The sequence below is a fragment of the Galeopterus variegatus genome, unplaced genomic scaffold (genome assembly GCF_000696425.1).
Source record: "Galeopterus variegatus unplaced genomic scaffold, G_variegatus-3.0.2 Scaffold47, whole genome shotgun sequence".
Classification (NCBI taxonomy): Eukaryota; Metazoa; Chordata; class Mammalia; order Dermoptera; family Cynocephalidae; genus Galeopterus; species Galeopterus variegatus.
Window position 1 is genome coordinate 463,198 of NW_007726158.1, and position 25,499 is coordinate 488,696.

At 35.5% G+C, this 25,499-nt stretch overlaps 1 protein-coding gene across 4 annotated transcripts in view; it reads left to right on the forward strand.

Moving 5' to 3' along the window:
* The window catches only part of NKAIN2 (Na+/K+ transporting ATPase interacting 2), a 546,946-nt gene that overhangs the window by 347,846 nt on the left and 173,601 nt on the right, over window positions 1–25,499 (forward strand). For all 4 annotated transcript variants that reach the window (XR_550452.1, XM_008572446.1, XM_008572438.1 and 1 more), the window contains one exon: window positions 22,574–22,774. Coding sequence is in view for 3 of the 4 variants with exons in the window: in XM_008572438.1 (XP_008570660.1) it covers window positions 22,574–22,774 (201 nt within the window). In the remaining variant the exon portion in view is untranslated. The remainder of the gene's footprint in view (window positions 1–22,573; window positions 22,775–25,499) is intronic.

A 25,499-nucleotide genomic window follows, 5' to 3' on the forward strand; every position in this document is an offset into this window, starting at 1 on the left:
GCTCATCAAGCCCTGGTCTTGATTCAGACCTAAGCCAAGCCAGAGCCTTTCCACACAGAAATGGAGCTCATTTTCTGCTGAGTTCTATAAGCACTTTGAATTTGTTTTAGAAGAACGTAATTAGCACATCATATAATGATCTGAAATTCCTTTTTAAAAATAAATTAGTTAAATTACTACTATGTTAACTACAAGAAAAATATTAAGAAATTAGTACAAGCGGTGATAAAGCAAATCCAGGAAGAAAATATGCAAAAAATTAAAATTTGGAAATGTCTGGTATTGGAGAAAGAACGTAAGCTCTGGAATAAGACAAGTACCAATGTGAGTTCAATCCAGCTCCTAGCTGTCCTTTAACAAGTCGCTTAATTGCTCAGCTTCAGCTTTCTCTTGTTCTACATAAGAATGTTCTTTCCAAAGGATTGTAGTGAGAATGAAATGAGATAATGTCCATAAAGTTATCAACAGACCTTAAGTTTTTATCTTTCACCTTTCTTTACACAATACAAGTTTAAATCTTCAGTCGTCCAAGCTGTCTTTTTAGATTGTGTAAACGCAAAGTCCTGGGTACTTCTGGATATCACACTCAAAAGGGTGGTCCCAAAGTACTCTGTCATCTTAGCTCTTTCTGCTTTGCATGATATGCATCTTTCCTAGAAGACATCCCACTCACCACCTCACCGCCCCCAGAGTGATGGTCCCAGGGAGTATGCGTATATACACACACTCGTTCACACTCACATGCACTCACACACACATTCACACAAGCATGCACACACACACACACACACACACACACAGAACAATGTAGCTATGTGGAGCTACTCGCCATTTCCTCAGCATTTCCCTTCTAAATTCCTTTTTCACTTTCGAACTTTTGCCCACAGTTCCCTCTTACATTACATCTCCTCCTACTTAAATCTTTCATGTTCCTTAACATCTAGTTAAAATATCAACTCCTCTATTAAAGCCTTTCATGATCACTCAACCAGATGTGACCTTAACTTCAAGAGTACTTTTGTAAATTTTTCCTAAAGTCATAGACACATTTTACCTCTTGATGTAATTAATCATGTTATATGACTGGATATCAGATTGTAAAGTTTCTGAAGGCTATAATCATGTCTTATTTATCATTTCACCCTTCACAATAATGGCCATTATTATGTTGAAGTACTATAATCTTAATTAACTGTCATGAAATAGTTAGACCCTTTCAAGTTCCAAGGAACAGAGACATATTTAGAACACCTTGAATGAGTGAGGATAGATATATAGCTTATTTTATCTGAATTTTCTAGATTCAAGCTGGGCAAAAGAGAGCATCTAACTAGTTCTGCTCACCTGTCTAGTATAAGGTTTACATTCATAATCCAATTAGCTGTGAATGGAAATTTTGGGTCCCAAATTCCAGTATTTCTCAAAAATGGGGAATAGGTATGGTGGGCCATTTGAATTTTATAGATTTCTTTCTAGCATCTTCCTTAAACCTCTTTTTTCCATGCCTTTTCTTCAGTTCAGTATTTTCAGCTTCCAGGCATAAATTCAGTTGAGTTGAATATTTTTATAAAGGATAAATACATAAAATTTTGAACATGTCTTTATAAAATATCCACACAAATATTACTACAAGAAGATATAGCATGGGCCTCTGCTTTCATCCCGCAGAGTGTGTGCGTTCTACAGCTCAGCTGGCTCCATGAAAGAGGAAAGGGTTGACCTAGCTGAGCATGCCCAGTCCCTTTTCCAGACTTATCCATCAAATATGTCACTTATCATAAAGGTGGAGAGCTAAGTGATGGGAAAGATAGAAGCGAGAGGTATACTTCTCCCATCTTTTCCCTGAGGAGGAATGGAATGGAAATTCCCATCTCTGAAAACCTGAAGAGTGGAAAATAAGTACTTTTTCTCTCCTGCTCATCTGTTAAGTTTAATAATTAAGCCCCAGGGATATAATTATCCCACAGAGGGGAGGAGATCTGAAGTCAACCAGAACAGTCCTTCTCCCACTTTTAGAGATTTCTGCACCCAAAACTAACTTGCAATTTTAGCTATTTTTCACAGACACCGATAAGCAGTTTAGCTTTTGCCTCTAGAAGGCTCTGAAATGAATTTTATCAGAATCCACTAGCCCCCAAATTTGTACTCAATCCTATTTCCCATCTGAAATTATTCCCCCAAAAAACTCGTGTTTTAGGACTATTTGTTGTTGTTTTGGCCCCTGTGGAAGAATTGTTTACTCCTGTGCATAGGAGAAATATTGTTTTCTCTTTGCATTGAGGAAGAATATAAGTACCCTCGAGCTTAAGAGAAGTAAAACTATACCTACTGTGATTATTAGTCTAACTGAATACAAGTTTTTTATTCAATTTCTTTAGCCTCTCTTTGTTTATGATTTGAATCTTATATATACCAAAACTTTTTCCAACAGGAAGATATTATAAAAAAAAAAGATATACCATCCAGAAATCCATTTTAGTCAAAAATAAATGTTAGACCAAGTTATAAAGAGACAGAACTTGCATGACCACAACACTTTCATAAGTGCATGAATCCTTTTGACTTAATAAATGTCAATTGAGAAGCTATGCTAGATACCTATTATATTCAAGAGATATTTATGCCAATAATTACTTATTAAATATATTTAGACTCTAGGCTCTATGGTGGTGTGTATTGGGCCTTAAAAAGCAGCTGGGTAGAGAGAGACTATAAGGTCTGGGGTATGAAGCTAAATCATGATGGCAGGAAGTTAAAGGCAGGAATACAAATAGCATAAGAAGAGGTGTCACGTAGGTACCACAGTTCTGTGTACAGAGTCAGGTGTTAGGCTAGAGTGGACAGAAGAAGGCTTAGAGAAGGGTAGGTAAGTCAATATTTGCAGTTAGAAATATTCACAGGCAAATTTAGGCTCCATACGCTTAGGTGGAGGTCAGGATTGGGGGCGAGGAGAGTACCGTAGACAGTGACAAAGTGCAGTAGCTGGGGAAGAGGATCCGAGCAATCCTACTGTAAAAGCACATCAATACTGTCCTTTGCTATAGGGTTCTTAGCTGTGTGTTAATCTTGTTGAAGGGAGGATTCTTCAGATGTAAATGGTTTATTATCACAAATTGTCAGAAATCTCATTATTTTAATCCTTCGGAGCTCTACCACTAAGATCAAATTCATCCTTATTGAAGGTAATAATTTCCATTTTACTTCTCCAGCACTCAATTACCTGGAAAGGGATGGTCATTATCTCTTCTGTATTACAGAATGAGAAAGCAATATAGAGAACGATACCCATGGTCGTGAACTTGAGTCTCCTCATTCAGTTTTACCTTTCTCACTAGCCCTGCTATCTTCATTTCTACTGGCGAACAGAGCAGAGAAATTGCATAATTACCTGGATAATTTAGACTAGGATAAAAAGTGCTTGTTATGAATTACACGAGCTCTTTCAAAATCTCCCAAACATGAAATATTTTTACTCTTTCCTTTTCTCTTATGCTCAATGATCTCAGATAGGCTCATATGTCTTTCTTTATGGAGAATGATTAACTCAACTAGGGAGAAATGAAATTGTACAGTTAATAAAAACTAAAGCTTCAATCTATGCTAAGTAACAATGGGGCACCGGGGAAAATTAAGTACTGCATTTAGTGTGGAAGAATTCAGATGTGTCAGGTTTGAATTTAGCCTTAGGATCTACAATAAATTTCAGTTCTTTTGTGACTGAATTTTTAAAGTGAAAACTTACACAAAATAATGTAGACATATTCTATAACTTTTAAATTTCCTAACTAGATTAAATTCTTAAATTGCTTGAATTTTTTGTAGGAATCTCTTTAGATTTATTGTGTAAATTCAAGTCATTACCTTGGTTCTAGCTGTGAACAATCACTGATTGGTGAAAAATTATTTAAATCGCTCCTTTTCACAGGAGTGTTTAAGTGATTTTGACACTCCTAAAGAGACTCTCAAAGTGCCATGATGCTGAGAATTTGTGTGTAATCATTGTCAAATACAGCACAGTGTTGTATTTAAGAGCTAAAATGAGTAGTTGTCAACGGAGGGAGATTACTAACAATTGAGAATAAACTAGTCATTTATAGACTTAAAATTATAGTGTATTTTTCTAAGTTATTTTGTATGAACTAAACAGACTGATAACCTCAGCAGTTTACATTTCCCTGTCTAAGTGGTACTGAATAAACCTAGGGGACAGAAAATCCTATCATCTGTGATCATCAGTCCCTCTCTACTATAATCATGGAATCACTTTGAGGGAAGAGATTGTACAAGTCTTTGAGTGCAGCCTTCACTCTAATAGAACCATCCAACCTGTGCTTGAACATCATTAGCTACAGGAACTCATCACTCAGCCCACCACCCATTTTAGTGGGTGCATCTGTAATCCTTGGGGGCTAGTGTGGCTTACCTTCCAGGTAAATTCATAAAGTTGAATCTTTGGCTAACTCTCTGGAGTTAACGATAAAGAATGAGTCTGATTCCTGTCACTCAAAAGTGATATCTCTTTAAATATTTGAAGACAATTATGAGGATCTCTTGTATTTCTTTCTTCTCTAAACAATTCAACCCAATTTCTCTCAGTGTTCCTCATGTAACATAATTTTTAGATCCCACAACCAACCTGGATGCAAAGTCAGGATGTATTTAATCAGTGTCTGTTTTCAAATGAAAACCCCAAAAGAGTCTAATTAAAGAACTGTAAAAGATCCCTTAGGTGTCTCAGATGATTAGGTGTTACACAATTTATTTCCACTGCAAGAAAATAGATGGTTACTCTATTATTCTTTCATTGAGGTAGCTTAACAAAATTCACCTACAATTTACAATCTTACCATAATATTTTTCTCCATGTGATTTCATGAAGAAAACGTGCTAACATGTATAAATTTATAACAGTATAAATTCAATTGTTTCTTTGCTTACTGCTATGAACAACAATTTTATTGGGGATCTATTAATCTATTCCTTTTCACAAGACTTGTCAAGTCATTTTTGATACTCTTAAGAAAATTATCAATAAGAGGAAAAATACTTTTATACACAATGCTGCATTTGCATATGCAAAAATAAAGAAAGAAAAGGAAGTGTATTTTTTAAATAAGAAGAATATAGTTGTGGCTAATGCTGATGCAATATCAGCGCTATTACAGATTCAGTATCCCTACTCTGAAAATCCAAAATCTAAAATACTCCGAAGTACAAAAATTTTTGAGTGTCAACATGAAATTCAAAGAAAATACTCATTGGAGCATTTCAGACTTCGGATTTTCAGATTAGGTATGTTTAAGCAGTATGTATTCTGTAAATACTCCAAAATCCAAAAAAAGCCTGATATTTCAAACACTTCTGTTCCCAAGCATGTCAGATAAGGGATATTCACCCGTATTAGAATAAACCGCAGTACCCACCCACCCCGCCCTCCGTCTGCAGTTTTCCTGTCTGAAGTTTCGATTACCCTTGGTGAACTATGGCCTGAAAATGTTAAATGGCAAATTTCAGAAATAAACAATTCAGTTTTAAATTGCCATTGTTCTGAATAACCTGATGAAATCTCATGCTGTCCCACTCTGTCTGCTGGGATATGAATGACCCGTGTCCAGCATATCCATGCCGGAAATGCTCCCTCTCCACTAGTCACTTAGGAGCCTTCTCAGTTATCAGATTAACTGTCACAGTTTTGCAGCGCTTGTGTTCAAGTCACCCTTGTATTACTTAATCATGGCCCCAAAGTGCAAGAGTAATGATGCTGACATATTGCTATAATTGTCCTATTTTATTGTTAGCTATCACTATTAATCTTACTATGCCTATATATAAATTAAACTTTGTCATATATATGCATGTATTGGAAAAAACATAGTTATGTAGGATTCAGTATCATTTCCAGTGTCAGGCATCCACTGGGGGTCTAGCAACACATCCCCCGTGGATAAGGGGGGCTACTGTACTATATTGCTTACCATCCGCATCCCTATCCTTATCTTTCTACCTTAGCAACAAAATGACTGAATTGTTTGTTTCTTTCCACATATTTGTTCCCTCAGCTTCTACTTCTATCTCCCCTTATACTTCCGTACAGACTATCTTCTCTTCCTAATGGATACTAAGGAAACAAATGCTCCTTAAAATTGACAATGGGTGTTTTTCTTTGTATTTTAATGTTTTGTTTTGTTTTGTTTGTACAGTGACTTTTCCACCAGTAGCCTCTTGGCCTTGTGCGTTACAAAAGCTGCAAAGAGCTCTTTGGAGGCAATCCAAATGAAATAGGTACATATGCTTAAAGGTGTTTTATTTAGACTTAGAGGTTTATTTATATTTTTCACCACAAATTCTAAGCAGTATTGATCTATGTACCTGCCAGGATAAAACAAGACAAGAGACAAATCTTACCATTTAAAAAAAAAAAATCTCTCATGAGAATAAGGTACAACTAAAATATCTTTAAAAGCCTCTTCATCCAAATGCATGACAAATATAACTGTACTGTAAATGCAGAGTACAATGAATTTTGAATTAGAGTTGGCAAACTACCTACGAGGACAAGTCAAGGTCTTTTATAGTGTGCAGTAGGTTTCTGAAGAGCATTTGAAAAATTTTGAAATTAATTGTGTAAACTGTGTGTCCACAATTTTTACTCTAGTGCATCCTCCTAAAAGAGACTGCGGAATACCAAATATGGTGGTTTGGCAATGATTAATAGGGTGGCCAAGAGAATTTTTTTGAGAGGCAACAACGCACAAGGAAGGCATAAAATCAGACAAAAATTGGTATGAAATCAAGTTTCATCCATAATAAAAATAACTTGGTGCAGGTATATGTGCACTCTTAGCCTCATTTTTTTCTTTTGTCAAGTTAAAGTAATCCTCACCTCTAAGTTTTGGTGTAGCATATACTAGATAACGAATACATATATTTTATTTTCTTTCTTTTTTCTAGTACACATTGCCTCAAATTTAACAATAAGTTGCAGAATTTATAATGAACTAGTATATACACTTGTCATATTAAAAATAAAAAGACTTATGGTGATTTTATGGAGAAAATTTCTGTTAATTAGTATTTCATTTCATTTCCAATTAGAGCCATTCTTAATAACTAGAAAAATGACTATGGGATTTATCATCAATAACATTAACACTTGGCTCATCTCTATCTTGTTACTTTTTTTTTTTTTTTTTTTTTGGTAATTTTCCCATGAGTTGTTCTCTTCCAGAGAATAAAATGAACAAAGAAAAGGAAATAAAACTTTATCAGCATCTCTAGTAACAAATTTAACAAAGAGATGTTTTGAATTACAGATCAAAATGAGATCAAGTTCCTAATTCAAGTTCCTAATTCAAGACTGTTGACAAGTTAAAATCCTTGGAAACAGCACAGATGCTATGCAAGTCAGAATTTCTGACTTTGGGAAAATAATAGTGACAGTAGTGGGGGTGGGCTGCACATATAGTGGGACAGTGACTTGCAGTAATAGTGGGGAACTACTGAGGAAGACATTACAGTGTTCCTTAAATGTCTCCACACCTTCAGTACTATCAGTACCTCTGTGTCTCCATGCTGATTAAAAATCTACATAAATGTGCTTTAAAAACTAATGAAATGATGGCTTTCAGCCATGTACTTAAATGGCAGTAACATCTCTGGAAATAGCTAACCTGTTCTTTGCCTAACTAAGCCCCTAGTGTGAATGAAGATCACTTTCCCAAGCTTTAATACAGGAAGTGGAACACTCACAAGATGAGAAAAGATACCTGGGGGGAGGGAACAAACAGGAAAGTGAGAAAACAGCAGGAAAAGTTGCCTGAAGAGGTTTCAGTACATTGAAAACTACAAAGTCAGCGAGTAGTTGATCTTTCATTATTGTAACCAGCTGAGAAAATTCTCGTCTAGCATCTGCTAGTAAGGGTGTGAAAGAGAAGGGAAGACTCATTTTGCCAAACTTAGATCCATTCATAGCTGATGAGTTCTAACTTTAGAGGTTAAAAAAAAAATTGAGACTTTTGAGCCTGAAGGTCAATTAAGTTTAACGTAGCATGAAGCCTTCCTTACTGATCTTTCCTTTTTTACCCTTTTATTCTTTTCTTTTTTTCTCCCTTCCTTCCTCTCTTCTTCCCATTTTTACCTCTCAGAACATTACGAGGATCACCTTAAAGCAAAATTCTTTTATTCCAGATGCAGACTTTCTTCTCCAGCTGAGGGCTAATATGCATTTCTTGAGCAGAAACAGGGAACATATTGGGCTTAACACACTGCTTTACTCTTAAAAAAAAAAAAGCAAATGACAAAGATAATATTGCTACATATATATATACATATATATATATATACACACACATATATATATACATATATATATATATAATTAATTAATTGGAAAAACTTTTTAGAAGGAGTAACCCAAAGTATTAATTCAAATGAAGAGAGATATGCAGGGTGCTAATAGGAGGTATCAAGGAAGAGTTCATAAAAATGTGATATTTGCTGCAATGCTGGGGGTGCAGAAGGTGCAGGACAGTTGTGGGACAACATAAAACATTTATCTGGACTAAGAAGGCCATTGGGTTACAATTTAGAAAATTGAAATAATGGCCTTTGTTGGTACATGGACATGAGAAACCTGCAAGAAATAATGAAAACATATAATAGCACTAACCTTTAAATATTAATGTTAAATCTTTAGTGAACATTTCCACATAGTGAGAAGAAATACATTTTGTTTTTAACACTTTGGGTTTTAAATACCAGTATCTGAGTTTTAAATAACAGTGATATTTGGGTATTTTAATCCAAATACCAATGGACTTCCTTCATCTGTTATTAGGTCAATCATTATAATGTTTTCCATGATCACAGAAATATTTTCTAAAATCTTTTCTTGAATAGCTAATGACAAAATAGGAACTGGAGTTAACACTAGCTACAGTATCATATTGGAAATGGTGTCATAATCAGCCAAATTCCAAATTTACCCATAGTGGAAGATTCTAGAGCAAAGTGGGGGCATGAATATATACTGTATGATGACTGCTTCATCATACAGTATTATGAATCACTTCTTTGGATTTTAGAGTTGGTACACATGAACTTCCTTATGTTCTAGGCTGGGTTCCTATAATAAAGCATTTACTCAACCTGTTAAAGTACATTTGTAATTTTGCTTATCTTCTCGAAACCATACTCTCTCATCTCCTTCTTGGGGTCTTGAACAATATGATTTGCTTTTGCTAGTTTTCCTACGTTACCAGGATAACCTTAGCATTTGTGTATTTATGTGGAAAAACAGGTTTGTACAGATCTATGCAAATATTAGCAGGAAAAAGTACTGTATTTAGAGTTAGAATAATAAGTTCATGGCAGGAAATAAGCCATGAATAATAATATTTTTAAATAATTTTTCAGGATTTCCCATGAATTAATGCCCACATGTAGATATTGACAGTGAGATGCAGTATAATGCTTTCTAATGATATTTTAAACTTCAATCCAGTATATGTTGGTTGTAAATAAAGAGCTCATTTAGAAAATGTGACTCGATTTCAAATACAGCCTTCTCTGCTATCCTGACTCCTGCATCCTCAACTAATTAAAAGATGTTATTCATCACAGGGTTTCCTACCTCTCTCAATCCTAGAGACAAAATGTACTTTTATTAATGTAAACATTTTGACCTCCTAGGGTATATTTTGTTTGTTAATATTTGCTTTCTTCCATTAAATGTACTTGCTTGGCATTCCTCTATTACCACCAGAATTATATTTCAAGGTAATAATGCTGACTTGGTCCTATTCTTACTCTGAGAGAGTTGAAAGCAATGGTCCTGGTCCTGCTTTCCTAGACTTATAGTTCATGTTTGACAGTGCCCATGGCCTGTCACTGAACAAAAACCTTTAGATCAGCGAAGATGTCTTGGTCTGGCATTTAGGTCTATTCTCAATCAAACCCCCTTATTTTTTCAAAGCTACTTTACACTAATCCTTCTTACAAACTCCCATCTCACGAATATGAGGTTACTTATTGGTCCTTAAGTATACAAGTTGTTGTAGCTCTACAATTGGATTATTTGGTTCACTCCACTGAAAACCATCTTTTTCCCCCAGGCTGTGGGCCTATCTAAGCCTGACCCACCCTTTGGGCCTCAGCTAAAGTTCCCAGGCAACACACTCTCTGAATTCCTATGCACAGATTGTCCACACCACTTGTAATGTACTATCAAATGCTTCCTTATATTGTTACTTTTTATATTTATGCCTAATCTCCCAAAAGAAGCAATAAGCCCCATAATGTCAGGTATCCCATCTTATATGGCTTCACATCATTATAGCATGGTAGAGTGTTTTGCATATGGTGTATGAATAATTAATATTTTTAATAAATATATTGAAATTATAGACATTGCCATTTAGTAAGAAGTACAGTTTCTAGCTTTTCAGATAGTAACATAGCAACCTAGAAATGGAAAAGTCCATATTATTCCAAGAGAAAAAGAAAGCATAGAAAACTCCAGATATCTAAGACACTATTTCAGACTTTTAAACTGCAACTCAAAATTTCTCACTCTCACTCTCCACCTTCTAATCTCTACAGTATAGCTTCATTGCTTATTATGATAACAGTTATACGCAGGTACGCTCTTCTTCAGATGCCATAAACTGTGAAAGTAAATTTTAGCTTTTTATTAAAATTCTGAAATGTCATTAGTATCACATTCTCATATACTTGTCAACTTTTTTTTTTAATCAAATTCTTATTATTTGTTGAGCAATTAGGTTTCTGGCATTGACCTGAATACATACAGGTCCTGTCAGAAACAAATTTTTGTGCTAATAACAGCTTTCACGTAACACTCAGACCCTGTTATTTTGAAAAACAACATGACAAATAATGGAGTCCTTTAATCTGAACTTTTTGAAGACTTATGAGAGATGAATAAATATTTTGAAACAAAGATTTTTTTGTCATTATACTGATCTGAACATATAATTAGGTAAGTTTTTTTAGATTTAAAAGTTATAGTATCTTATAATTATGAGCCTATTTTGTATGTTTTTTTCCCCTATGAATCTATCCAGAATGTAAAAGATTTGATTTGTGGTTTTTGTACCTTACTTTGTGCTATAATGAGTTGTACTTTGTGTCAAAAGTCATAATTTTGAGCTCAAACTTATAAAACTTGCAGGAATTAAATAATTTCTTCATTATGCATGGAACAGATCACGTGAAGGGATTCCTGTTACATTTAAAAGGGGACCTCAAGGAGACCTTTATATTGTCTGTTTTATAAGCAAGAATGTATATGTTGAGCTTAAAACACTGCACAGATGTACATACCACCTAAACTTTTTGTTTAAAGTATATAAGAAAATAAATGACAATATAAGACAATGCCAGAAATCTTCTATTTAATGATAGCTGGTTGGAGATATGCACTTACTTATATTTCATCCTTAAAATGCCATTAAAGAGCAAAAAGTGAGAAACTCACAGTACAAAGAGAATAGACAAGAAGTGTCAGCAATTTGTGGAAGATAGAGAATTAGAGTAGATGGAGGATTGGCAGGTAACTTAGCAGAGAAGAAAAACCTAAAACATGAACATGCAAAGGAGGGTTCCAATGTACATATCTGGCCTATAAAATCCTTTGAAAGTCTGGATTTAGAAGTGGAAGGCGTATGTGAAATAGAGGACTGAAAACTGTAATGGATTGAATAATCAGTTCGAGGAACAGTCAGATGGCCCCAGGCTCTTCCTTTGGTCCACACACCAGTCTTCTCCTCCATAGACAAGCTTCTTGAGGCACAGGTAAGAATGAGCAAAATCCCTAAACACAGGAGAGTTTAATAAAATATACATACTGCAAAAGAAAATTTGCATACTATATAACAAGACCACCAACTTTTTCCTAGTTTAGCTCAAGAATGCTATGGCCTAGTGCCTACCCTATAAGAAGATTGGAAAAATCCTCCAGATGTTGTACAAATCCATTTCTGTCGATTACAGCAGAATACCTGTAACTGGGTAATCAAATTATTTCTTACAGTTTCAGAGGCTGGGAAATCCAAAGTCCAGGGAACACACCTGGTGAGGGCCTTTGTTGGTGGGTGGTGACTCTTCACAGCAATGTAGTATGTCACATGATGAAATGGCAGGAGCAAGAGGGCTAACTTTTTACTTGCTGTCCTTTTATAGACATTGGAACTATGCTTATTTACTCAATGAATGGATCGATCCATTCACAAGGGCATGGTCCTCACATCTAGTCACCTCTTAAAGGCCCCACCTTTCAATTACATTAGTAGTATTCCTCACACTCTTAACAGTTACAATGGGGATTAAGCTTCAGTGAGCTTTGAGGGGACATTCAATCCACAGCAGATGTCTATATATCCAGCATTTGGAAGTCTTCATATGTGAAACATACCAGCTGACTAGTGCACTAATGCATAACAAATAAAGTTTTAGTTCCTCCTCTTTAAAATGACAGGACAACCAAGGGATCATCAGACTTTTAAGAAAAGGGTCCAACAGGAAAACCAAAGACAAAATAAAACATGATAGGAACTCCTCCAGGCATTCTCACTGGCTGTTCCCTCTGCCAGGAATGCTCTTCCCCATCATTGCTGTGTTTACTCCTCTACTTCATTCACTGAACTCTGTGCAAATATAAAATACTGAGAGATCTCTTTTCTTTTTTTTTTTTTTTCTTTTTGTCTTTCTTCGTGACCGGCAACAGATCGCAACCCTCAGTGTCGCGCCCGTACCGGACTGGGACCGGCTACGGGATCGCAACCCTTGGTGTTGCCCCCGCACCTCGCTCAGCCAGTGAGCGGCCGGTCTGCATGTGGGATCCAAACCCTCGGCGGGAGCGCCACCGCGCTTCCCAAGCAGCGAACTGTAGCAGTGCGCCACCGGGCCGGCCCCAGAGAGATCTCTTTTCTTACCATTGTACTTTAAGTGTTTTTACCCTTTCTTCTCCCACCACCCTATTCTTGGTCATTTGATGTCTTTACTTGAGTTTTTGTCTTTTTTTTTTTTTCCATTATATTAATCACTACACAAATGTCTTGATTTTTTTTTTGTCCATGTCCTCCACCTCAAAATGAACACTCATAAGGGCAGAAATGTTGCCTATGACATATAGTAGACCTTCGATAACTATTTTTAATATCATTTACTTACTTCTCTATTTAATGAAAATAAGTAACTTGGATCAAACAAAAACAATGTAGAAAACATAATTCTGAAATTATAATTGAGAGAACTAAGAAAACTTATAAACAAGAAACAATTCAAACAACCTAGTTATGCTAAAGAAGCAATTAGAGAATAATCAGCTCTCAGAAGTTTGAAATATTAAAAATTAAAAAATAGCTCAATATTAAATTGGGAAGACTTGGTAAGAAAAAAAAATCCATGAGTGAGTAAAGAGAAATGTAAAATATGAACTATAGGAGTTTCTGTACTAACAGAAAAAGTGGAGGGAGAAAACAATTAGAGATATAATGCAAGAATGTTTCCTAGAATGGAAGTAAAGGACTCCTGTATTAAAAGGCCCACCAGGTGCTCAACAAAGTAAATGAAAAAGAAACCCACCTAGGTTGTGTCTTTACACAATTTCAGAACCTCAGCTAAAAATATTTTTCTACATGAATAAACCTCAAAAGTATAAAATATAACTGAAACAAAGTGAAGCATAAATATATGTTTTAGTCTAAAAAAAAACATTTAACATTATTAATGGTATGTAAATATTTAGTGAAACTATAAAAAAAAACTATGAGAACATTAATTCCAAAAGTATTATAGTAATTATCTGTGAAGAGGGAGAGAGGAAAATAATATTTAGGAAGAGTACAGAGGAGACATCATTTATATGTATTAAATATTATTTAAAAAAATACTTCAAGAAAATATAGCCTAAAGAAGTTTTAATAACCTGGTCGATAGGTATAATGATATTATTATAATATTCTCTATATCCTTTAATATTATTGAAATATTTCACTATTTAAAACAAAAAGATACAAGAAACCAAAAGAAAGAAAGAATAAAAACAGGTTAAATAAAAAATTTTATGAAGCAAGATGATATTAGACTTCTTAACCATAAAAATAGAAACTAGAAGATACAGAGAAATGTTCACTCAGTTCTGAGAGAAAAACATCTTCAATAATGAAATTCATATCCATCAAAAAATCAATTAACATAAAAATAAGATTAAAACACATCCGACTTAAAATCATTACCTATTCCTATTCTTCAGAAATGAGTAAATAATGTACTCTGAAAAATAAGAGAAGAAAACAATTATGAGAAAGACATGAGAACTTTTAAAGAGAAATTACACCAGACACTTGTTAAAAATGGCAAGATAGATTTTATTTGAACTACCGCTGTAGGGAAGAGAGATTTCAGTTTAGAACTGACATCAACTCTACAACAGGCAAGGAAGACTTTATTCAGGATTATTGCAATAGGTCAAGACCATTGCAATGGGGAAGAGAGATTGAAACAAAAGGTAGAGGATTCTTAAAATGCTGGAGTGAACTAATGGAAAAATCCTGGAGGACATTAGGAGGGAGGCTGTTAAAGTCATCAGGCATCTGTGTTTGCTAGTGGTCACTTGTCAAAGTTGGCTCCTACCCTCCCAAAGAGTCTAAAATATAGGTGCTATCTTTCCTGACAATTATATTTCAAAGGGAATGTCTTTCTGGTCCTTGAGAAAGACATTCCTCAGTTTTAGAAAATTTGCATTTCAATGGGGAAGAGAAAAAAATTAAAATTGCAAGATGTCTAAAGTAAATGCTCTAAGAAAAAAGAAGTTGGAGGCCTATAATGAGTAAGAAATCTGTCTAAAGTTTAGTCAAGCTGAGAGGAAAGTTAAGGTCATCTTGGTCAGATCTAGGATACTCGGATTCCACATAAGGGAGAATTAACGATGTTAAATGTTCAATTCTAGGCATCAAGTTCATGCAGTCTGATGAAAGCTAAAGCCTGTAGGATTCCAAGCTATAGGTCCCCTGGAAAAGAACAAACAACAATAAAAAAGAAACTGAATGATTTCGAAGTGTTGGACCATGTAGAAATCAATATTAATGAGTTCTTACAGTACTATTGGTCAATTTAAAGAGAATTAGTGGTAGATGTGCTACAGAGAGATAGTGAAAAATATGCCACAAAATGTAAAGAAATAAAAAAAAAAGACAGCTGTAAAACCCAAAAATGCTTGAAGACTTGAAGATTAAACAGCATATTCTAAATAAGGCATAGGTCAAGAATAAATCTCAAAAATTTTTTTAATTTTTTTGAATTAAATAAAATAAATAATGAACCAACTCCCATGATAAAACAAAAACCCACTCCCAAAATAACAGTATTAATTTATTCATGAAGCCAGAGCCTTCATGGCCTAATCACCTCTCATTAGGCCCCATCCTTCAACAGCATTGCATAGAGGACAAAGTTTCCAACACATTTTTGGGAGGGACACATTCAAACCACAACAAAATCTAACAAAATATGTACAATATCTATATGAGGAAAATCACAAAACTCCAATGAAAAAAGTCAAAACATAAGAAGAGAGATATTCTACCTTGATGGATAGGAACACTTGGTATTTTCAAGATGTCATTTCTTCCCGACTTGATCTATATGGATTCATCACAATCCCAATCAAATTCCCAGCAAGTTATTTTGTAGATATTGACAAACTGATTCTGAAGTTTATATGGCAAGACAAAAGACCCAGAACAGCCAACACAATATTGAAGGAAAAGAACAAAGTTGGAGCGCTGATACTACCCAACTTCAAAATTTACTACAAAGCTACTGTAATCAAGACAGTGTGGTATCAGAGAAAAAATAGACGAATATAACAATGGAACAAAATAGAGAGCCCAGAAATACACTCACATAAGTATAGTCAACTGATTTTTGGTGAAGGAGTAAAGGCAATAAATACAATGGGGAAAAGATAGTCTTTCCAACAAATAGTGCTGGAAAAACTGAACACCCACATGCAAAAAATAAGTAAATCTAGACCTTGCACTCTTCACAAAAGTTAACTCAAAATGTATCACAAATATAAATGTAACATGCAAAGCTATAAAAATACTAGAAGATGACATATGAGAAAATCTGGATGATGTTGAATTTGATGATGATTTTTAGTTGTGACACCAAAGACGTGATCCATGAAAGAAAGAATGAACAAGCTGTCTTTTATTAAAATTCAAAATTTGTGCTCTGTGAAACATACTGTCAAGAGACTAAAAAGAAAAAAAAAATTAGGAGGAAATGTGTGAAAAGGACATATCTGGTAAAGGATTGTTATCCAAAATATTGAAGCAAACTCTTAAAACTCAATAATAAGAAAACAAACAACCAGATTTTAAAATGGGCCAAAGACCTTAGCGAACACCTCACCATAAAAGATATATAGATGGGAAAGAAGTATATAAAAAGATGTTCAACAATTAAATTAAAACAAGATACCACTACACACCTATTATAATGGCCAAAATCCAGAACAGTGACTAGATCAAATGCTGGCAAGGATGTGGAGCAGTAGGAACTTTCATTTACTGCTGGTGGGAAGGCAAAATGGTGCAGCTACTTTGGAAGACAGTTTAGCAATTTCTTACAAAACTAAACATATTCCTTCCATATGATCCAGCACTTGTACTCTGTGGTATTTACCCAAATGAGTTGAAAATTTATGTCCACACAAAACCTGCGCACAATGTTTACAGCAGCTTTATTCATAATTGCTAAAACTTGGAAGCAAACAAGATGTCTTTTAGTAGGTGAATTGATAAACAGTGGTACTTCCAGATAATTGAATATTATTTAGTGCTGAAAGAAATGAGCTATCAAACTATGAAAGACATACACAAACCTTAAATGCATGTTACTAAGTGAAAGAAGTCAATAGAAAAAGACAAATATCCATACGATGTCAGCTATGTGGTATTCCGGAAAAGCCAAAACTATAGAGAGAGTAAAAGAATCAGTAGTTGCCAGGTGTTATGGGGGAAGGAGAGATGAGTAGGCAGAACATAGAGAATTTTTAGGGCAGTGAAAATATGATTTATGGTAGTATAATGGTGGATACATGTCATTACACCTTTGTCCAAACCCATGGAATGTAATACACCAAGAGTGAATCCTAATGTAAACTATGGACTTTGGGTGATAATGATATGTCAATGTACGTTCGATTGTAACTATTGTACTACTCTTGTGGAGCATGTCGATAATGGGGAAGACTGTGGGGATGGAACAAGGAGTGTATAGAGAAATTACTGTAACTTCCACTCAGTTTTCTTGTGAACCTAAAACTACTCTGCAAAATAAAGTCTACATTTTTTAAATGTGAAGGGATTATTAACTCCAGGGATAACAAAAAGTTATACAAGAAAAAAATTGCTGTCATAATTCACTATTTGGCTCAGCCATAAAAATATTTATATAATCATAAATTCTATATTATTGACATAACCAAATTTTAGAGAAAATTATACAGAATGGTGGTAAATACAAGGTGAAGTATGCGGTCTAAGAATGCTAATTCACACCTTCCATAGTAGCAATCAAAAGATAATATTTATTTATGTATTTTTATTTTATTTATTCATTTTTTAATTGAAACAACTGATTATGCATATTTGTGGGGTACAGAGTTGACTATCAGTATGTGTGTGCAACACATAATGATCAAATCAGGATAATCATTCTTTGTGTCCATTAATCAATTTCTCCCTAGCCCCTCCCCCACCTTCCCCTTCCCCCCTCTAGTAACAACAATTCTGTTCTCTTTTTCTGAAAGTTCAACGTTATTGTGACTCACTCTATCTTTCTTTTTCTTTGTTTTTCTTTGTTTTTCTTTCTTTCTTTCTTTCTTTCTTTCTTTCTTTCTTTCTTTCTTTCTTTCTTCCTTTTTTCCTTTTTTCGTTTTTTTCTTTCTTTCTTCCCACTTATGAATGAGGGCATGTGGTATTTCTCTTTCTAGCTTACTTCACTTAACATAATTTTTTCCAAGCTCATCCATGTCATTACAAATGGCAGAATTTTATTCTTGTTTATGGTGGAGTAATATTCCATGGTGTATATATACCACATTTTCCTTATCTAGTCATCCATTGATGGGCATTTTGGTTGGTTACATATCTTGGCTATTGTAAATAGAACTGCAGTAAACATGGGAGTGCAGGTATCCTTTCAACATGATGATTTCCATTCTTTTGAGAATACACACAGCAGTGTGATTTCTGGATTGTACAGTAGTTCTCACTGTAGATGTTTGAGAAACCTCCATACTGTTTTCCATAAAGGCTGTACTAATTTACAGTCCCACCACCAGTGCAGAAGGGTTCCCCTTTCTCTGCATCCTCACCAGCATTTGTCATTCTCTGTCTCCTTGGTAATAGCCACTCTAATTGGCATTAGATATCACCTCAATGTGGTTTTAATTGGCATTTCCCTCATGATTAGTGATGTTGAACATTTTTTCATGTACCTGTTGGCCATGTGTATGTTTTCCCTTGAGAAATGCCTACTCAGCTCCTTTGCACATTTTTTAATTGGATGAATTTTTTTTTTTTTTTTTTACTATTAAGATGTTTGAGTTCCTTGTATACTCTAGGTATTAATCCCTTGTCAGATGTATAATTTGCAAATCTTTTCTGGCAGTCTGTAAATTATCTTTTCACTCTGTTGATTGTTTCTACCTTTGCTGTGTAGAAGCTTTTTAGTTTGATATAATCCCATGTAGTTTTTTTTGTTTATAGATAGTAATTAAATGATAAATAAATAATGTCAATATGAGCATAATATTTACAAAATGAAAGTAAATATTTAAAGAAACAATTCTGAAAATAAAGTGTTTGCCTTTCTTCAGGATATTAGGATATGGAAAAACCTGGGCAGAGAGTACTATTTTTTATTATTAGCTTTATAGTAATTATAATTTTAAAAACAAATATTCTAGATAATGAGTAATATAGAAAACAAAGAAATAAATATATGAAGTAATAAAATGTAGGACTGGTCATCTAGACAATATGGCTCAAGTGATCTTTAGAAATTAAAGTTCAGTGCTATAGGTTGAACTGTGCCCATCCCACCCACATTCATGTGTTGAAGTCCTAACCCCCAGTACCTCAGAATGTTACTTTATTTGGAAATACGGTCACTTCTGATATTAATTTATGAGGTCATTAGAGTGGGCTCTAGGCCAACATGACTGGTGACCTTACAAAAAGGGGAAATTTGGGCACAGACTGGCACACCAGGAGAATGCCATGTGAAATGAAGGCAGAGATCAGGGTGATGATCTTACTTCTGCAAGCCAAGGAATGCCAAATATTGCCAGCACACCATCAAGGCATGGGGCAAATTCTTCATCACAGCCCTCAGAAGGAACCAACCTTACTTGTACTTTGATCTCAGACTTTTAGCCTTCAGAACTGTGAGATGATAAATCTCTGTTAAGCCACCCAATTTGTAGTACTTTGTTATGGCAGCCCTAGTAAACTATCACAAACACTAAATTAGAAAGAAGAACTGAAGATGGTTCAGTTCTCTGTTAAATCTAGCACAACTCCTTAACATCCTTGAAGTCTAAGAGAAAAAACCAAACATACCATTCAATATGCGGTAAAATTTTATATAAAAATTTTGAAATTGTTTATTCCTCTTAAGAAATTAGTATTGGGAAAGAAAAGATCATCTTGTTGAACTAAGCGTCCAAATGAGGCACTTCCTCATGTATTGTTTCCTGGATCACTAGCGGCCATCTACATTTTTTGTCCCTTATTCTTTGCCCTGTTTTAATAGTGTATGTGTGCTTTATCATGACAAGCCTCTTTTTGGGGGAGTAGTAATTGGCAAATAAACACTTCTGATTCTCACAGCTCTAATGGGCAGCAAACTTTGCCCATATCAATGCTTTTCCAAAGTTACCTCTGCAGCTGTAGTGATCAACTGTCCTGGTGTGCCAGACTAAAGGGTTTCCAAGGACAAGGGATTTCCATTGCAAAATCCATGACAGTCCTGGACACTACAGGACAATGACCTATCTGAACCATTGCTATGTCTTAAAGCCAACAACCTCACTGCAGTGCTTTGGGCTCTGATCCCTGTGTGAGATAATAATCACCCCAATAAACTACTGTGTAATTGTTACTGATTTGTCCTAGTTTTATATATATGAAAAACAAATCTTGTTTTAACAGATGAAGAGCAATAATATAATAACCAAGTTCTCAGTCTTAGAAAATCTTCCTTACCATTTTTTAAATGGAATCTCATGGCTAGTCATGACTGCCTGTGAGAGGGGAGGTTTACTAAGACCTTGAGCTGGATGCGTGAGCTACCACCAGCTATTCGGGAACCAGACTATGTTCTTGCAAGACTGTCCAAGCCTGGCTGTGCTCACAACCTAGTCTCTTGTTGGTTGTCTTTTTCTTTTTCCTCATAGACCCCAGTGACTTATCCAATTTGCTTGGGTAACCAAACATTAAATGATGGAGATTCTGTGAAAGAAATAGAAAACATTACTCCTTTGCAGTGATAGTCCCTGCAAGCCTACCTGTGGACTTCGCTCTTCTGCTGCCACTGGAGAAAATACATGGAAAGCCTCCTATTTTCTTCTTATTCACAGATGATAAAAAGTTATCCAAAGTCACTGTAGTTCCCAAAACATTCTCTGTCCAGATGTTAATGTCTCTTTGGCATTTTTTTAAAACTCCAAATTTTATTCAAAACTAAACTTCTCCCTTCCATTGAAAAAAGTTGCATGTTCCATACTTGATGTCTTCTGTTTTACTAACTTACTCCCTCTCTATCTCACAATTATTATATGAGCTTTCAGACGCCTTTATGTTTGGAGTTCAAAAAGGGAGAAAATATAAGGGAGCAGAAAATCTCTTACATATGTAGGTACCCACCAGAGTTTGGTGGGTGATGAAACTAACTCTTTCTAAAGACATTTTTCTGGGTTTTTCAGAGACCTTGACTTGCATTAAATATCTCACTTGTGAGTACATGATTTGGTTGGTGCATCTTCCCTACTGATTCTATTATACTTCTTCCCTGAGAACCTGGGAATATGTGGCAGTACAGATTCAGCCATTATCACCCCACTAGCTGGTGTTCTTGGAAAGCACTGAGAAAGCCTACGAGTGCTCTCTCATGATGATCCCACATCTGCTCTCAAGGATCATTACCTTAGACCCATCACATGTAGCAATGCACTTTCCTTCCAAATACTGCCTACTTTCCATTTGGCCACAAATTAGGTAGCTGTAGTCTCAGGCTTTATTTTGAGATTTATCAGTCCTGAGTCAGGCACTAGATGCTGTGTCTCCCAAGGGGTACTTTGAAGCCTTCCTCAATAGGCTTGAGAAGAAGAGAAATCACACCACCACCCCTGCCCTATTCAACCACCACCTTGGAGATGATGACATTCATAGCACAGCTTTCTCCAAAGGAACACTCCTTCCATCCAATCTCCAAATCCCCTGGCCATTTCAACTCAAACCTTTCATATGTTTAATGTGAGTGTGTGGCTCAAGGTCACAAAACTTGACTTAAGACATCCTCTATAAGGTCTGCCTAGTCAATCTAGCACCTCTCTTTAGAATAAGACTAGTTGGTCCCTGTTATCTGTGGCCTCAACTATCACTGAAATAGTTTCATTTCCCACCACTGACCCCCTTTCTTAGAATTTATCTTCCGTCATGACTTCCTGAATAATAGAATGTGTTTGACGCATTCTCTTTAGCCATCCTCTTCCTGGAAGACAATATTTGCCCATATGCTATTGATAGATCCACATTAGTGTATGTGATTGCAAGTGCTCTTGGGGCAGAAACTCTACCTTTTATTCCATTTATAGCTGTGCATCACTTAACATGGTGAAATTTTCTAGTTGTTGACTTCTTATCTCCACCCTGTAGAAACTTGCTAATGATATTTCCTAAGAAACATTATGACTAATTTCACAGTAGAAATTAACAAGATTGAAGAGACACTGATTTGCTGAAATAAGAGGAAGGAGAAAAAACAGTAATGTTTTATTAAGTAAAGATCTTATAAATTCTAGCATTAGTCACATTATGTTAAATGTTGCCTAAATGAGCTACAATTTTAGAACGTAAAATGTGCCAAAAGTAAATATTCTGAGGGAGAGGAAAAGTACAGCAGATCTATAATAGGATGAACTTCACCTGATAAAACAGCTTAAATTACTACCTTTGTAATATTTACAAGCCCTAAAAGGTAATGACTCTTCAGTGTTAAAATTACTGTAAATCAATAGTAATTTTTCTAATAAAATAATTTTATCTATATTATTGTAATCAGGCAAACTTTCGTAAGTGGAATCCATAGACACATAACTACTTTAGATGCTTCCTTGCTGTCTGTAAAATACAGTTTGGAAAGGGGGGAAAAAAAACCCGCATTTCCAAATGGTAAATTCAAAGCAAATCAGTCCCAAATAAGCTGACTAACATTTATAAAGTAATTCTTATCCTTATAAATTGCCTTCTTGCAGGAAACAGACCTTATCCTGACTTTTAACATTTCAATGCACCGATCTTGGTGGATGGAGAATGGACCAGGATGTATGGTGACGTCAGTGACACCCGCCCCAGACTGGGCCCCAGAAGACCATCGCTACATCACAGTCTCAGGGTGTTTTCTGGAGTACCAGTACATAGAAGTGGCTCATAGTTCCCTCCAGATTGTCCTCGCAGTAAGTGTTGACAGCCAACCACTCTTCTAGTGCTTCTGGAATTGTTTATCTCTGAGCAAACTCAGTGCACACCAATGAAATCTGCGGGTAAAGTGTGGCTTTTTTGCTTTCTCTTTATTAAAGCCACATTTCATATGAACTTGTCAGGTTAAACCAAGCCATTCCCTGATGGACTGTGCTGATTTTTGTCAGCAATCAGTAAATAGCCTTTGGCATAATCAGTTTTTACATTAAAAAATCCAACCAGTCAAGAAATGATTATTTGGCTTTTGGTAGACTTTTCCAAAAATTCTGGAGGAAAGATCAGAGGGTTTTCACAATTAACATCCTACAGTATCCAGATTTATAAGATTTCAATAGATATTTCTCCCAGTGTTTCTTTCAGCTGTGCTACCAGCATGGGGATTTTCTTCTCCATTTGCACTAATTCCTTCTTCCTTCCTCCAGGTACTTTCAACCACCTTTTATCCCCCATCCCTTTTTTCCAGAGCACTTCAGCTTTTCTATCGATTCTACTTCTAGACTTTCATGCCCGTTTTTCACAGTACTGTGCCAATAAAGAACCCTCTTTCTACCAGGAGGCAGTAGGACGTATAGATAACGTATCTGTATAACCTATGCTTATGTTATATAAAATATAGGGGTTTGGGGTTGGTTGGTTTGTTTGTTTTTGGCAGCTGGCTGGTAAGGGAATCATAACCTTTGACCTTGGTGTAACAATACCACACTCTAACCAAGTGAGCTAACTGGCAAGCCCAAAATATAGTATTTTGCATTGTCTTACTGTGATAAACAAAAGCATCCTTTTATCATAAAGACCTTTTACTAAGACTAACAGCATAATATTGTGGAATTTTTAAAGTTAAGGCAACTTTATTATACATGAATCCATTTATTCATTTATTCACCCTACATGTGCAGAACTACGTGTATTTTTCTTAGATTCCATGTAGATCTGCAATCGTAATTGATGTGCGTAGTGTTTAAATTGTTAGCGGCAAATAATGCAAATAGAATCTGCTTTTTACTTCTTTCTTCCGTTAATTACTCTGGGGGTGATATTGACTCATAATTCTTAAATAACAAGAAATAATAGGTTTTGGGTAGAATGGTTCCAATTAGTTCACATAAAACTCTTCTGGAATTAAAAATATATAACTGTGTGTGTGTGTGTTTGTGTATTAGATTATATAACTAATAAATAGTTATTAGATTTCTAATGGGATATATATATTATGATAGGCTAAGTATGCCATGTTTGTTAGAAAACACTTCTCATATCTCTGTAACTAAACACCATAAAAGGTTATTCTTGTGTGCTAGCAGGAGGCTCCGCTAATCACTGTCACTAAGGAAACAAAGCTAGTGGAGAGCCACCATCTCAGTCATTGTGTAGAGGATCCACATTGGCACATAAATGCTCCTCCTTTTTGCCCTAACTGTGGAAAAGCTCGTTGTTCACAGTCCATTGTCCAGAACTGTCACACCGTCCCATCCAATCACAAATGGCCCAGAAGGAGGGAGAACTGCAAATGTTTGAACATCAGCATAAATGATTTCCAGAACATTTGAATTACGTTCTTGGCCAAAGCACTGAGTAATCTCCCTTGAATATGTCCAGCCTGAGAGGCTACTTCAAATAAACAAAATCTTCCTGAATAGTTTTAAACTCTAAAAATGAACACATTTTGGTTATTTTGAAATAAAGATGTTAGAGTTGATGGGATGGAAGTACTTATTTCATTATTTTAATCCAGTTAAATCAAGTATTCATTCTCACATGGGAAAATTGAAATATTTCTGGTATTTGGGGACAGATAAAATGTCTTCATATGTATGTGTTAAAGGTTTTAAGCAAGGGGCCGGCCCAGTGGCGCACTGGATAGTGCGCCGCTTGGGAAGCGCGGCGGCGCTCCCGCTCGAGGGTTCGGATCCCACATACAGACCAGTTCCCGCTCACTGGCTGAGCGAGGCGCGGCGGTCCGGTACGGGGGCAACACTGAGGGTTGCGATCCGTTGCCGGACGATGGAAAAAGAAAAAAAAAAAAAAAAAAAAGGTTTTAAGCAAAATATTTCTTTTTTAGAACTCCTGTTTTTTTTTTTCTACTGTACCCACAACATTTTGGAAAACCTCCACCTTTATTTTGAGAATGATGTAAAGATATAGTGTATGTGTGTGGTTAGTTATATATGACTATTTTAGAGAATTATTTTAGTGAGTGTACGTGTGTAAACTATATTTGCAGATTTATTAAAGCCCATTTAAAATTTCAGCACCAGGATATTTGCTGAAAAATACATTCAGGCATAAAAGCATATGTTGAGGTTGACAAGCTACCCAAAGAAAAAATATTCTTACATAAGTAAAAACTATCTTTAAAGGCAAGGTGGCTAGAGTGCAAAGAAGATAGATGGTGTGTCCCTAAGAGCAGATGTGACCAATATTTCAGGCTACTGGCTTTCACTTCTCCTGTCTACATTGCCCCCAGTGGAGTGGAGAACTGTGCAAACTGTCTCAGGAAGTGACATCTTTACCTCTCTCTTTTCCACCTGATCTTCCTTCCAAGGGGAATTCTTCTTTTGCAGTGCTGACTATGGGACACCTGAGAGGTATTCAACAACTGTGTACCTAAGCCATTACTTGGAGAAGTTTCAACCCACTTTCTGCCTTTGCATTTGCTATTGTCTAGCCAGCCTTGGGCTGAAAGTGTATGCTGTACAGAAA